This window comes from Ovis aries, chromosome X (assembly GCF_016772045.2).
Source record: "Ovis aries strain OAR_USU_Benz2616 breed Rambouillet chromosome X, ARS-UI_Ramb_v3.0, whole genome shotgun sequence".
NCBI classification, from domain to species: domain Eukaryota; kingdom Metazoa; phylum Chordata; class Mammalia; order Artiodactyla; family Bovidae; genus Ovis; species Ovis aries.
This window is the reverse complement of record NC_056080.1, coordinates 7,315,875-7,330,401: the sequence shown is the minus strand read 5'-3', so window position 1 is coordinate 7,330,401 and position 14,527 is coordinate 7,315,875. Positions and strand designations below refer to the sequence as shown.

Below are 14,527 nucleotides of genomic sequence, written 5' to 3'. Positions count from 1 at the left end.
CGAGCCGCGCCGCGCACCCAAGCCGGGCCCCACTACAGCCTCCGCCCGAGGCCAGCGGTCTGGGCTTGCTGGTCCAGTTCCGCCCTCGGGAGCCCAAAGCTCTGCCTTGTGCGTCCTAGTGCGCCCCCTAACCCAGAGGTCCCAGCTACTGCCTTGGGGCCTGGAATCTGACCCGAGGGGTACCCTGAACCGTGTTTCGGGCTCTGCACCCGCTCCATGGCTCTGAAGTGTACGCTGGGGACTCGACTGTGGTCCTGGAGGGTCCACATAGGTCCCCCCGGATCCTGAACTCTGCCCTGGGGATGTGTGTGGCTCAGTTCAGTTCAGTCGCTCAGTCGTGTCCGGACTCTGCGACCCCATGAACCGCAGCACGCCAGGCCTCCCTGTCCATCATCAACTCCCAGAGTTCACCCAAATTCATGTCCATTGAGTCGGTGATACCATGGAACCATCTTATCCTTTGTCATGCCCTTTCTCCTCCTGCCTTCAATCCTTCCCAGCATCAGGGTCTTTTCCAATGAGTCAGCTCTTTGCATCAGGTGGCCAAAGTATTGGAGTTTCAGCTTCAGCAACAGTCCTTCCAATGAATATTCAGGACTGCTGGTTGGATCTCCTTGCAGTCCAAGGGACTCTCAAGAGTCTTCTCCAACACCACAGTTCAAAAGCATCAATTCTTCGGCGCTCAGCTTTCTTCACAGTCCAACTCTCACATCCATACATGACCACTGGAAAACTATAGCCTTGACTAGACGAACCTTTGTTGACAAAGTAACCTCTCTGCTTTTTAATATGCTATCTAGGTTGGTCATAGCTTTCCTTCCTAGGAGTAAGCATTTCTTAATTTCATGGCTGCAATCACCATCTGCAGTGATTCTGGAGCTCAGAAAAATAAAGTCTGACACTGTTTCCCATCTATTTCCCATGAAGTGATGGGACCGGATGCCATGATCTTCGTTTTCTGAATGTTGAGCTTTAGGCCAACTTTTTCACTCTCCTCTTTCACCTTCATCAAGAGGCTCTTTAGTTCCTCTTCACTTTCTGCCATAAGGGTGGTGTCATCTATCTGAAGTTATAAGTTTCTCCCGGCAATCTTCATTCCAGCTTGTGCTTCCTCCAGCCCAGCATTTCTCATGATGTACTATGCATATAAGTTAAATAAGCAGGGTGACAATATACAGCCTTGACGTACTGCTTTTCCTATTTGGAACCAGGCTGTTGTTCCATGTCCAGTTCTAACTGTTGCTTCCTGACCTGCATATAGGTTTCTCAAGAGGCAGGTCAGGTGGTCTGGTATTCTCATCTGTTTCAGAGTTTTCCACACTTTATTGTGATCCACACAAAGGTTTTGGCATAGTCAATAAAGCAGAATTATATGTTTTTCTGGAACTCTCTTGCTTTTTCCATGATCCAGCAGATGTTGGCAATTTGATCTCTGGTTCCTCTGCCTTTTCTAAATCAGGCTTATACATCTGGAAGTTCATGGTTCACGTGTTGCTGAAGCTTGGCTTGGAGAATTTTAAGCATTACTTTACTAACGTGTGAGATGAGTGCAATTGTGCGGTTTGAGCATTCTTTGGGATTGGAATGAAAACTGACCTTTTCCAGTCCTGTGGCCACTGCTGAGCTTTCCAAATTTGCTGACATATTGAGTGCAGCACTTTCACAGCATCAAGCCCATCTTTGCATGAAATGTTCCCTTGGAATCTAATTTTCTTGAAGAGATCTCTAGTCTTTCCCATTCTGCTCTTTTCCTCTATTTCTTTGCATTGTTCGCTGAGGAAGGCTTTCTTATCTCTCCTTGCTATTCTTTGGAACTCTGCATTCAAATGGCTATATCTTTCCTTTTATCCTTTGCTTTCCGCTTCTCTTCTTTTCATAGCTATTTGTAAGGCTTCCTCAGACAGCCATTTTAGTTTTTTGCATTTCTTTTTCTTGGGGATGGTCTTGATCCCTGTCTACTGTACAATGTCACGAACCTCCATCCATAGTTCATCAAGCACTCTATCAGATCTAGTCCCTTAAATCTATTTCTCACTTCCACTGTATAGTCATAAGGGATTCGATTTAGGTCATACCTGAATAGTCTAGTAGTTTTCTCCAGTTTCTTCAATTTCAGTCTGAATTTGACAATAAGGAGTTCATGATCTGAGCCAGTCAGCTCCTGGTCTTGTTTTTGCTGACTGTATAAAGCTTCTCCATATTCAGCTGCAAAGAATATAATCAATCTGATTTCAGTGTCAACCATGTGGTGATGTCCAAGTGTGGCTCATAGGCCCCAAATTTGGCCTTGAAATGTCCTGACTCTGGGGAGTATGACGTCTGCCTGGGTGGCCCGAATCTGGGACTGCACCCCCGGAGCCCAAGACTCCGCCTTGTGTGGGAAGTGTTACTGGGGTCCCCAGAGGTCCTGAACCCTGCTTTGGGGTCCCATTCTACCCCTGGAATGCCTCAACCCTGCAGCTGGGGCTCCATTTTCTTCTTGGGGACCCCAGAGCCTGCCTTGGTGGTGGGGGGCTCGGTGCAGCCCTGGGGGCTCCCAAATCCAGCCTGAGAGGTCGAAGGTCATCTCCACTGGCCCCGAACTTTGCCGTGGGTATCTGATGCTGAACCCCTCACCCACCCTCAGAGGTCCTAGATGCCGCGTGGGCCTTCCCAGTAGGGCCCCGGGGGTTCTGATGGATACAGGGGATGGAGAAACGGATGGACTGTGGGCTGGGTGGGATGGACATCTACATAGAGGCGTGGGCCACTGTACGGGTAAATGGACAGAAAGGTACACACAGGAATGGGTGCGCGGGTGGGCAGACGGAAGGAAGGATGGGTGGATGGACAGAGGTAGCGGGGGAGGTGTGGACCGGCGGGCGCATAGATACGGATGGCTGACCGCACAGACGCATGGATGGGCGCAGGGACTAATGGGTGGCTGGTTGGGGGCAGGCGTCTTGATGAGCAGTCGGGAGGGTGGAAGGAGGAGGAAGGGCGGATGGCGTGCAGGTAGAAGGCAGATGGGCTCTGCCGGTCACTGTCGCCCGCCCCCGCAGAAGCAGCGCCGTCAGGAGACCGCTGCGCGCACCTCCTGACAGGATGGGACTTTGCTGTCCTTTCTCGCAGGCATTTCCCCCATGGCTTTTCCAGTCTTACTTTTGCAACGGGTGGGTTCTTATCTCTTCAATCTCTAAACCCCGGGGCCGACAGGTCTCACCAGGTTTTTTTTCTCTACGTTCTGAGTTTCCTCTCCTCTCTGCTGACCTCCCGCATCTGCCGCTCAGTGGGATGAGTCAGAGACGAGGTGGGTCCCTCGAGGGTCTTGGTGGCCAAGGGGAAGGCCCGGCCTGTCTGAGCTCTGAGGAGATGGTGGCCACGCCCGTCTCCCAGGGACGCCTGGAGACTCTCCCAGGACCACATGGCTGTGGAGTCCGCCCTCCGGACGGTGGGGCAGCCAGGAAGACAGGCCCGTGTGGTCTAGTGTGAGGGACCCCCACTCCAGCTCCTGCCGCCCCACCTACTCTGGGAGGGCCTGTGTCCGGCAGGGGGGCTCAGCTGCAGAAGGGAGGAGGGCCTGTGTCTGGCACGGGGGCTCAGCTGCAGAAGGGAGGGACCCTCCGCGAGGTCTGCTGGGTGCCAGGACCTGAGACAACCTGCCCAAGGCCTGGTTGGGGGATGCTCCTCGGCCACCTCCACTGGACACGTGGGAGCCCACCCTCCCCTGGAATCTCGGGTTGATGCTGTCCCGTGGGGCCCGGAGCAGTGCTGGACCCGGGGGTGGGCGGAGCGGCGTGGAGGCCAGACGTCTGGTCTCACAGCGCGGTGTGGGCAGGGGAGGCTCGCACCCTGTCGTGCACAGAAGTGACCGCAGGGGAGCCGGCCGCCCCGGGGCCATGCAGGGACCGCCGTGGCCAGAGTGCAGGCTGCACGGCCCTGGGGCCCCGGCCTGTGACCCGTGCCCGGCGGCTCCATGTCCGGGGGGCCCTGCACACCCCACAGTCTCCCTGCGGGGACCCCCACATCCGTGCCATGTCCATCTGTGACCTGCGTTCAGAATCCCCTGCTGCCGTGTCTTGTCTTGTCTCAAGGTTAGCCTCAGGCTGAAAATCCTTAAATTCTTTATTTCAAAATACAAACGTGATCTCATAAAACTCTACACCGCTCTGCACAGCAAATAGAAGGGAACTTTACACATCTTGTACACGTACACAGAAATGCTGGGCCGCACTGACCTGGGTGCTCCCTCGGCCCTGCCCGGGGCGGCATCCCTGCAGGGGCCCTGTGGGACAGCGGGCGCTGTGGCTTCTGGAATGTTCCTGCCGACACAGCCGGCCCAAGGTCAGCGCGGGGACAGTCCGGGCAGACCCACCACAGCACCGCCGGATTCCCACCGGGGTGAACCGTCCGCTGACGGGGGCCTCCAAGCGCCTGGACAGGGCAGCGGGCCTAGGCCGCCTGCCTGCTGGAGAGGCACCGCGGGGCCGTCTGCAGCCGCTTCTGTGCCAAATAAAGATGCACGCACCACAGAGAGACGAACTGCGCTGGGTGAGGCCGACGGCTGCTCGGCCGCGTTCCCCACCCACGGGCCACGGGGGCCCCGAGGAGCCGCGGGTCACGAGGGCGGCAGGTCGTCGCCCCCACACTCGTACTCGTACAGCTCGACGGTGCCCAGGCCACCCGGCGCCTCCAGGAAGGGCCTCTGGGCCAGCGGGGACCGCAGGGCGCTCAGCTTCTGCTCCACGGGGCTGAGCTCGGCCTCGTATCTGCAGGGAGGGGCCCGTGAGGACAGCGCCCGCCCTCCGCGCCCACCGTGTGCACCCAACACCCTGACACCTGGGGGCAGGACAGCGGGCCCACTGAGCATCTGTGTGCACACATCACCCTGACACCCGGGGGCAGGACAGCAGGCCCGCTGAGCAGCTGTGTGCACCCAACACCCTGACACCCGGGGGCAGGACAGCGGGCCCGCTGAGCAGCTGTGCCCCCCCAACACCCTGACACCCGGGGGCAGGACAGCAGGCCCGCTGAGCATCTGTGTGCACCCAACACCCTGACACCCGGGGGCAGGACAGCAGGCCCGCTGAGCATCTGTGTGCACCCAACACCCTGACACCCGGGGGCAGGACAGCGGGCCCACTGGACAGCTGTGTGCTCAGCAGCTTAGCCGCCCAGCTGGCTCCCCACCCTGTCCCCCTCTGTGGGATCTGCACCCCTTGGGGGCCTGCGGGTGCCACCCCCAGAGGATAGATGCGGCCCTGACAGGTGCCTCACAGGGGCCCTGGTGGGACCCTCCGTGGGCTGGGGGAGGGCCTGACTCAGCAGGAAGAGCTCCCAGACTCAGGGCGCTAAGGCCGGGCACCTGGGGCAGAACCAGGCACAGTTCGGAGTCAGAGTGTCCCCACCCTCGGCGGCAGGGCCACAGTCCCTTGGAAACCCTCCCCCAGAAGCGGCAGCCAGGGGTGGTGTCCTCCCTGCCCCAGCTGGCAGCCCTTTCCCTGCCCCCGTTCCCGGCCACCCCTCCTCCCGGGACCCAGTTCTCCGCCCCCCGTGCGCTCACCCGTCCTCCCAGGGGTCCCCCGCAGCCTCCTCGGCCACCAGGATGTCGTACTCCTCAGCAGCGAAGCGCTCCCAGTCGGACAGCTCGGGCCCCTCGCTCTCACTCTCCTGCAGAGCACGGTAGGGTGTCACCCAGGAGCGGCCCGGCGCCCCCTCCCCCGCACGTCCCCCGCAGGCCTCCCCCGTCACCTTCCCTCACCCTGAGCAGGGACGCCTGCTCTTTCTGCTCGTGGTCCAGATACTTCTCGATGTTAAAGAAGGTGTCAAAGAACACGTTGGCCAGCTTGCAGCGCTTCAGGTCTTGCAGCGTGATCCTCCCTGCGGGAGGGGCCCGGGTGTGAGCGCGTGGGTAGGGGTGCACGGAGGGGACTTCAGGGGACAGCTAGGAGCGTGGGTGGGTGGGGTGGGGGGCGCAGGGCGTGAGCGCTCAGGGCAGCCGCGGGGGAGGCGAAGAGGAGTCTCACGGGCCCCTGGGGCAGCTCATTGGCGTGTGGAGTGGGGCTCCTGGACGCAGGGCAGCTCATGGGCACATGGGCATGTCATGAGCACACTCACGTGTGCAAAGCCACACGCCTTACGGCACAGCACTGTGCACTCTGCCGCCAGCCCGGCCACAGGAGTGCTGCCGGTGTGGAGAAAGCCTGGCGGGTGCCTGGGGGACCAGAGCCCTGTGTGTCCCTGGAGGTTCGTCAGGGGATATAGGGGTCCGCACGCCTAACCCAGAGGGTGGGACCCGAGCTGCCCTAGACCACGGACACGGAGCCGGACGAAGCCTGGGCCGGGCAAGAGGGCCCAGGCACGAGGCCCCAGGACGAGTCCACAGGGCAACACCCGAGACTGGGCTCCCAGGACACAGGACACCCAGGTGTTCCACTTGGAGGCAGAGACTTCCTGTGACCTTGGCAGGCATCCCGGGCGCCCTGGGATGTACCCACCGAGCACCCTGGCTCCCAGATCAACCAACGCAATCCCCGGGCCACGGCACCGGGCCTGAGAAGGGCAGCCCTGTGCAGGGGGCCCCCGCACCGCCCACACTGGGGTCCCGGTGGAGTATGACAGAGCACGGCAGAGGAACATGGCCGAGGGACACGGCAACCGTCCCCAGCCCCGGGGCACACTCAGTCCCCACGTCAGTTCACCACACGCGCGCGGTGAGGGCGGGGCTGTGAAGGTCGAGTCCAGACTCAGCGGTCACACTCGAGGGCTGAGGGCGGGGCCACAAGGATGGCGTCCACCCCAGGGGTCACTCGCAAGGGCTGAGGGCGGGGCTGAAAGCGTCATGTCCACCCCAGGGGTCACTCGCGGGGGCTGAGGGCGGGGCTGAAAGCGTCATGTCCACCCCAGGGGTCACTCGCGAGGGCTGAGGGCGGGCTGCGCATGTCCACCGGGGACGTGCTGACGGTGCGCCATGTCACCCCGGGGTCACACTGAGGGCCTGAAAGCCCTGACCCCGGGGTCACACCTGAGGGCTGACATGTCCACCCCAGGGTCACTCCTGAGGGCTGGGGCGGGGCTGCCATGTCCACCCCGGGGTCACACGGGGCTGAGGCGGCTGAAAGCCCATGTCCACCGGGGTCACCCTGAGGGGCTGAAAGGCCATGTCCCCCAGGGGTCACACGTGGGGGCTGAGGGCTGAAAGGCATGTCCACCCCGGGGTCACTCGCGAGGCTGAGGGCTGAGCCCATGTCCACCCCGGGGCTGAGCGCCATGTCCACCGCAGGGGTCACTCCAGGGCTGAGGGCTGGCCATGTCCACCCTCCTCCCTGAGGCGGGGCCCCATGTCCACCCCAGGGCACACCTGAGGCGGGGCTGGGTGTCCACCCCATCCCCTGAGGGCCCCACCCGGGGGTCACTCCCTGAGGGGCTGAAAGCCATGTCCACCCCGGGGTCACCCACTGAGGGGGCTGGCGTCATGTCCACCCCAGGTCACACTGAGGGCCTGAAAGCGTGTCCACCCCAGGGGTCCACCTGAGGGCGGCCCCCCCCCCCCGCGGGGCCCCATGTCCACCCCGGGGCCCCGGCTGCAGCGCCATTCCACACCAGGGGTCACACGGGGCTGAGGGCCAGCGTCATGTCCACAGGGCACTCGCTCTGAAGGGCGGGGCCACGAGGCTGGACCACGTGCACGGTGCTCAGTCACTGCTCCTGGAGAAGTACTCCGAGCTCAAACCTGGACAGCGCCCCCATCCCCACCCCCAGTGTCCTCTCCCAGAGCACCCCACCACATCCAGGCTGCTGGGGTCCCCCACAGGTGCCCCCACGTCCCTGGGGAACCCCTCCAGGCTGAGCCCCATCCCCCCCGGAGCTCCCCACTCCAGGGGCAACCCTATTCCCCAGGGCATCCCCACACCCTGGGTGTCCCCCTCCCCCTTGGGGCCCCACTTCCCAGGGGCGCCCCCTCCCCAGGGCCCGGCCCCGCACAGCACCTTCAGTCTGGGGCTTCACCAGGTCCAGCATTTGGCACAGGCAGTCCTCGAAGGGCAGGGCCTCGATGGCCATGCTGTCCAGCCGCCGGCACTGCTCCTCGTAGAAGTACTCCAGCTCAAACATGGACAGCGCCCCATCCCCGTCCAGGTCCATGCAGCGGAACCAGTACTCAATGCTGCGGCCGGGAGGGCCAGACGTCCACTGGGACGGCCGTCCACCCAGACCCACTCCGACCAGGGTGACCCCACCTCTATAACCAGTGCTCAATGCTGCGGCCGGGAGGGTCACACGTCCACCCAGACCCGCTCCAACCAGGGTGACCCCACCCCCGGGCCCAGTCCTCGATGCTGAGGCCAGGAGGGTCACACGTCCACTGGGACGGCCGTCCACCCAGACCTGCTCTGACCAGGGTGACCCCACCTCTATAACCAGTGCTCAATGCTGGAGGGTCACATCCACCCCCACCACCAGAGTGACGAGATGCTGCGGCCGGGAGGGTCACACGTCCACCAGGACATCGTCCACCCAGACCCGCTCCCACCAGGGTGACCCCACCCCTGGGACCAGTACTCGATCCTGCGGCCGGGAGGGTCACACGTCCACCAGGACGTCGTCCACCCAGACCCGCTCCCACCAGGGTGACCCCACCCCTGGGACCAGTCTTCAAGGCTGTGGCCGGGAGGGTCACACGTCCACCAGGACAGCCGTCCACCCAGACCCACTCCCACCAGGATTAGGGAGGGACAGACCCCACCCCCGGGACCACCCCCTCATATGAGCCCCTCCGAGACGCCCTCACAGGGATGGGCCGCAGGGGGGCGCCCTCACCAGTGGGTAACCACTGGGCTCCTCTTGCGAGGGTCCCAACAGCCTGGACAGAGCGCAGGCCCCGACACCCACCTGGTGGGGGTCTTCTTGTCCTCCTCGGAGATCAGAAACCAGACAAAGTCCGCGTAGCTGATTTTCCCTTCCTTCTGCACCTTTTTCCCTCTGGATTCAAGAGACGACGGCAGCGTCAGGGAGGAGCAGCCTGAGGCCCAAGTCCCTGCCCACGTGCAGGGGTGACCGGAGCCCTGCAGGGACCCGGTCCCAGACTGGACCCCACCCGGAGGCGCCTGAGAGTATGTGCGGGCGCAGAAGGCCTCTCAGAGCCCAAGGGGGCGGGGCGCGGGGGTGGGGGCAGAAGGACATGCCCAGCTCAGGGCCCCTCACAGCCTGCATGCCCAGGCCCTGTGTCCCCCTCACGCACGGTGTCACATGGCAAGAGCGTGCTTTGTGTGCCCGTAACTTATGACATCACACGTGTAATGATCACGTGTCCTTTACACACGCCCGCACATGACAAAGGCATGTGCGTCCTTTACATACGACCTTACACGAGCGGCACACGTGTCTCTCTTATTCATGACTTCCTGTGACAATGGCGTGTGTCCCCATTACCTGTGACCTCACATGGCAAAACCCTATACACGAGCTCCTAAGGCACGACCTCAGGTGCCTCAGAACACGGCCACCCTGGTCAGGAGTGACAGGCAGGGCTGGATGCGCCCGGGAAAGCCAGCCCAGCCCTGCTGGGAGCCCGCTGGCACGCACCGCGTCACGGCTCCGGAGAAGATCCGGTCAATCATCTTGGTGGAAATAGCTGCAAGAGAGGGGTCAGGCCGTGAGTTCCACACGGGGGTCCTGGTGCCCCACGCGGCGGCTGTGGACGCGGCCAGGCAGGCTCCAGGCTGAACCTGGAGACCCAGGTCTGGCTGCGCGGGACCCTGGGGGCCTGGGTTTCCTGCACACGCCTCCTTGGACACTGCCCACCGCCTCCCAGTCCTGGCTGTGTGTGTCGGTGTGTGTGCATGTGCGTGCTGCTAGGGCTGCGAGGAGACCCAGCCAGTCCATCCTCAAGGAAATCAACCCAGAATAGTCACTGGAGGGACTGATGCTGAAGCTAAAACTCCAATACCGTGGCCACCTGACGCGAAGAGCTGACTCACTGGAAAAGACCCTGATGCTGGGAAAGATTGAGGGCAGGAGGAGACGGGGACGACAGAGGATGAGATGGCTGGACGGCATCACCAACTCGATGGACATGGGTTTGGATAAACTCCAGGAGATGGTGATGGACAGGGAGGCCTGGCGTGCTGCGGTCCACAGGGTCGCAAAGAGTGGAACATGACCAAGCGGGTGAACAGAGATGTGTCCCAAGTTGCTTCCGGCGTGTCCGACTCTTTGCGACCCCGTGGACTGTAGCCCACCAGGCTTCTCTGTCCGTGAAACTCTCCAGGCGAGAGTACTGCAGTGAGTCGCCACTTCCTTCTCCAGGGGATGTCCCAAACCCAGGAACTGAGCCCGAGTCTCCTGCACCTCCTGCACCGGCAGACAGGTTCTTAGACCAGCCGGGCCGCCAGGGAAACCCACCCAGGCCCGGGGCCTGAGCCTCAGTCCAAGCTGCAGAGGCAGGCACTGGCCCCGGAGCTCCAGGAATGAAGGGAGTGTGGACGGCAGGACGCACGTTCACTCATGCATGGGCTCTGCCTCCAAACACAACGCGCTTGTGATCAGAACCCAGATGCGTGCCAACCATGTTCAAGGAAGACACAGCAGAAGGCCCGGGCTGTCAGACGATCACCACACACAGGGTGGCTTCAACAGCACGTGGTAATCCTCCCCTCGTCCTGGAGGCTGGAGTCGGAGCCCCAGGTGTGGGCAGGGCTGCTCCCTCCTCCCCGAGTCCTCACACGCTCACCCCCGAGTGCGTCTGTGTCCCGAGCTCCCCTTCTTATCAGGACCCCAGTCTTGTGGGATCAGGACCAGCCTAGCGACCTCATTTCACCTTCATCCCCTGTTTAAAGACTATGTGCAAAGACAGCCGCCTCCTGAAATCTCAGGGCTCACAACTCAAGTACATTACTCTTGGGGACACTCTTCAGCCCCTACTTAGGCAGAAAACCACAAAAATGGCAAAATAAAGACAAAACATCCTTTCCTCCCCATTCATCCTGCCTCAGTAAAAGTCTCCTCTGAGAGGAAAGACTGGACGGTGTCAGAGGCTGAACGAGGTTTTCCAAAGAGAGACAGCCACGTCCTGCCTCCCAGCGTGGGAACTGGGTCTTATATGACAACAGGGTCTCTGCAGAGGTGATGGAGTGAAGGTCTGAGATGAGGTCCGCCTGAGTGGGGGTGGCCGTAAACCCAGGGACAGGGTCCTTATAAGACGCGGAAGAGGAGAGACACGGACGCAGCGGCGAAGCCACGTGGAGACGGAGGCGGAGACGGGAGGGAGGCGGCCACCAGCCCAGGCCGGAGGGACGCCCGGAGCCCCCGGAAGCCGGAAGAGGCGGGGAGGGCCCTCCCCTGGAGCCTCTGCAGGGAGCTCAGCCCTAGGACCCCCTAACCTCAGACGTGTGGTCCCCAGGGCTGCGGGAGGACGGGTGTCGAGCCCCCATCTGTAGTCGTCTGTTACAGCTGCCTCAGGTAACCCTCACGGGCCGCGTGGGTGTTGGGCCTTCATAAACAAGTTCATTTAGGGCCTCCGGGGTCACAACTGGGAGGGTGACTTCCTGTTCTTTGAGGGCCCCCCACGCACGTGACAACAGCCCCAGGGAATCAGGACAGCTGACTCAGACGCGCTCCCACGCCTGGAGACATGAGGGCAGAAAACCACTCTGGACCCGTCAGCTCTGCCCCAGCCCGCTCCTCTCCACACAGGAGGGCGAGCCCGTGCAAAACCCGAGCTGACACAGCCCATGGGCACTCCGGGGGCCGTACTCGAAACTGCCCCATGTCCTGTCCCGGCGGCAAGACCACCGTGCCCAGGGTCACTCGTGTCCCCAGGACAAACGAGACCCCAGCAAGCGGCCCTGTTTGGTGACAGACCCCCAAAAGCGGCTGACGAGAGCCGCTGGACGTGAGAACCACACGGGTGGACAGAAGGCCCCGGGGATGTGGGAACCAGCCCTGGGCCACGAGGTGGGCGCCTCAGGGCCTGATGAGCGCGTCCCGGCCACCAAGGCCTGTGCTGATCTCACAGCGGGGGTCACGGTCGAGATCAACAGTGGAACTGAGAGGGACCCATGCACGCACGCTCAGGCGCCCACGCACGCACGCTCAGGCGCCCACGCACGCACGCTCAGGCACCCACGCACGCACGCTCAGGCGCCCACGCACCAGGATCGCGGGGCCATTGAGGGGCCAGCCTGAGCTATTCAAGGAGCAGAAGGCTGGCCTGGGGGGCTGACCTCAGGGGCCCATGCAGGCCACACTGACCACAAACAGATGAGTGCCCCGAGGACTCAGAACCCCACTCGTGGGCGCCATTACCTGGAGGCCCAGTGCACCGAAACCGACAGTTCTAAAGAAACTGTTGGCAAAGCCAGGCATCCACCACTCAGGCGATTTCAGCCCATTTTACGTGCCCTGAAGATTTGGTTTCTTGGAAAGGGAGGTTCGGGGAATCAAAACCGGGGCTCTGGGAGAACCTAGAGGGGTGAGGGGACCTGTGTGTACCTCTGGCTGACTCACCTTGAGGTTCGGGAGAAACGAACACGATTTTGTAAAATAATTATCCTTCGATTAAAAAAGGAATAAAATTTTTAAAAAACTATCTATACGGGATTCCTCACTGCTGCTCCTAAAATGCAAGGAAGCTCGGATTTAGCTATTCCAGCCTCTCTGTCATGAGGACCCACAAGGGCTCTCTGGTCACACCCGGAGGCTGGAGTTGAAGCCTCCCCAGGAAACGTGTCTCTCTGCTGTTCTCACCAGGCCGACTCCAGGCCTGACGCTGCCAGCCCACCCGCCGTGGCCTCAGGGCCCTGAGCTGGGACTCGGTCTCCAGATGGCACCGTGCCCCCACAGGCAGGCGCTAGAAGGCTTGACAGCAGGCAGCAGCAGCAACACGGCAGGAAGGGGGACACCGAGCCCTGTGGGAACAGGCGTCTCCCCTGCGGGGACAGGCACTGTGAGCTCGGGGCTGACCCTCGGACTGGCCCCCACCAAGCCCATCAGGCGACCCAGCCTGAGATGACGGCAGGGGTGATGCCCCCCTCCTCAGGGACACACACGGGAGGAGGGGAGGGACACCGAGCCCTGTGGGAACAGGCGTCTCCCCTGCGGGGACAGGCAGTGTGTGAGCTTGGCGCTGTGAGCTCTGCGCTGACCCGCGGACTGGCCCCCACTGAGCCCATCAGGGGATCCGGCCTGAGATGACGGCGGGGTGACCCCCCCCTTCTCAGGGACACAGAGGAGACCGGGGGTGGGAAGAGATGGGGGAGTGACAGTGGCTCCAATGGGGAGCCGCCAGGTGCGGGAGATCTCGGTCCACGCCCGCCTGAGGGCGCCCCCAGCGCCACGTGGGCGTGTCCGCGGTGTGTGCCCATCTCCCAAGTGCCCCAGCAGGTCCGGCGGGAGTGCGGGTGCAGGCCCCGAGGGCAGGGGTCGGGCAGTGTGGGGCAGCCGTGGCCTCTCTGGAGAGACCAGGAGCCCGCGCAGCGCCGCTCGGCCGAGTCCCGGCCCTGCCGCGCCCCCGGGGGCGGGGCCGCTCACCGTGGTCGTTGTGCCGGGCCAGGTCCTGCGCATCGATGAGCAGGTCGTGGTCCGTGTCCAGCTCCCAGAACTTGCAGTAGATGACGTAGAAGTGCTCGTAGGAGAAGAACTCCGTCAGCTGGTTGATGTCTGCCTCCTCCTCCAGGAGAGCCACGTTCTGCCGGACACACCACAGAACTGCCAGCGGGGGCTCCAGGGCGCGGAGCGCAAACAGCCCGTCCAGTGGGGAGGGCTCAGACCCCGTGTCGTGGGCAGGCGGGGTCAGAGCAGTGCAAGCTCGTGTGAGGGCCGGGAGGGGCCACCGGGTAAGCGGTGCACCCGGGCCAGGCCAGGTCACAGACGGGGAGGGGAGAAGGTGGGGGACGGGGGAGGGGAGGAGCATGGAGGGACTACAGGGTGGGAGGTACCTGATGCACAGAGGGATGGACGGGTGGGCGTGTGGATGGGGGACGGGATGGGAGGACGGATGGACGGTGGACGGGGATGGGAGGACGGATGGACGGTGGACGGGGATGGGGGGACGCGTGGACGGTGGACCGGGATGGACGCGTGGACGGGGAGGGGCGGGGCGCGCCTGGGCGAGGGACGCGGGCGGCAGCGGTGGGTCCCGGTCCCGCCCTGATCCCGTGCCGCACCTGCAGGAAGGTGCTCCTTCGCAGCTCGGCGCACGTGATCCTGCCCGACCAGGACCGGTTGACGGTGTAGAAGATCCTCTGGATGACCTGGGGGGCACGGACGGGGCCCATCAGCCCGGCACAGCGATGTGGGCGCTGCAGGGCTCCAAGGGAGGCCCGGGTGTGAGCGCGCCCGCAGCCCGGTGACCTCCCGGGTTGCCTCCCCAGGGACTCGGGAGGGTGAGCTGCAGGACCACGAGCCGCCAGCAGAGGGCGGCCGCCCCGCACACGGCGGAGGGTCGGGAAGGAGGCCCGCTGGATCCCAGGGGGACCCAGTGCGGCGGGAGCTGCCCTCGGCCGCAGTCCGCAGCCCGCAGTGAGAGGGCCGCCCTCGAGCTGGATGGGGC

At 62.8% G+C, this 14,527-nt stretch overlaps 1 protein-coding gene across 5 annotated transcripts in view; it reads right to left on the bottom strand.

Annotated features, from left to right (window-relative positions):
- Positions 1-4,086: 4,086 nt before the first annotated feature.
- The window catches only part of LOC101116812 (serine/threonine-protein phosphatase 2A regulatory subunit B'' subunit beta), a 45,829-nt gene continuing 35,388 nt past the window's right edge, over positions 4,087-14,527 (bottom strand). For all 5 annotated transcript variants that reach the window (XM_060407849.1, XM_060407850.1, XM_042242577.2 and 2 more), the window contains 8 exons: positions 14,142-14,228; positions 13,507-13,663; positions 9,562-9,610; positions 8,869-8,958; positions 7,968-8,143; positions 5,741-5,859; positions 5,543-5,649; positions 4,087-4,748 (listed from right to left, as the gene is read on the bottom strand). In XM_060407849.1, the coding sequence (XP_060263832.1) occupies positions 4,598-4,748; positions 5,543-5,649; positions 5,741-5,859; positions 7,968-8,143; positions 8,869-8,958; positions 9,562-9,610; positions 13,507-13,663; positions 14,142-14,228 (936 nt within the window). In that variant the 3' untranslated portion in view covers positions 4,087-4,597. The remainder of the gene's footprint in view (positions 4,749-5,542; positions 5,650-5,740; positions 5,860-7,967; positions 8,144-8,868; positions 8,959-9,561; positions 9,611-13,506; positions 13,664-14,141; positions 14,229-14,527) is intronic.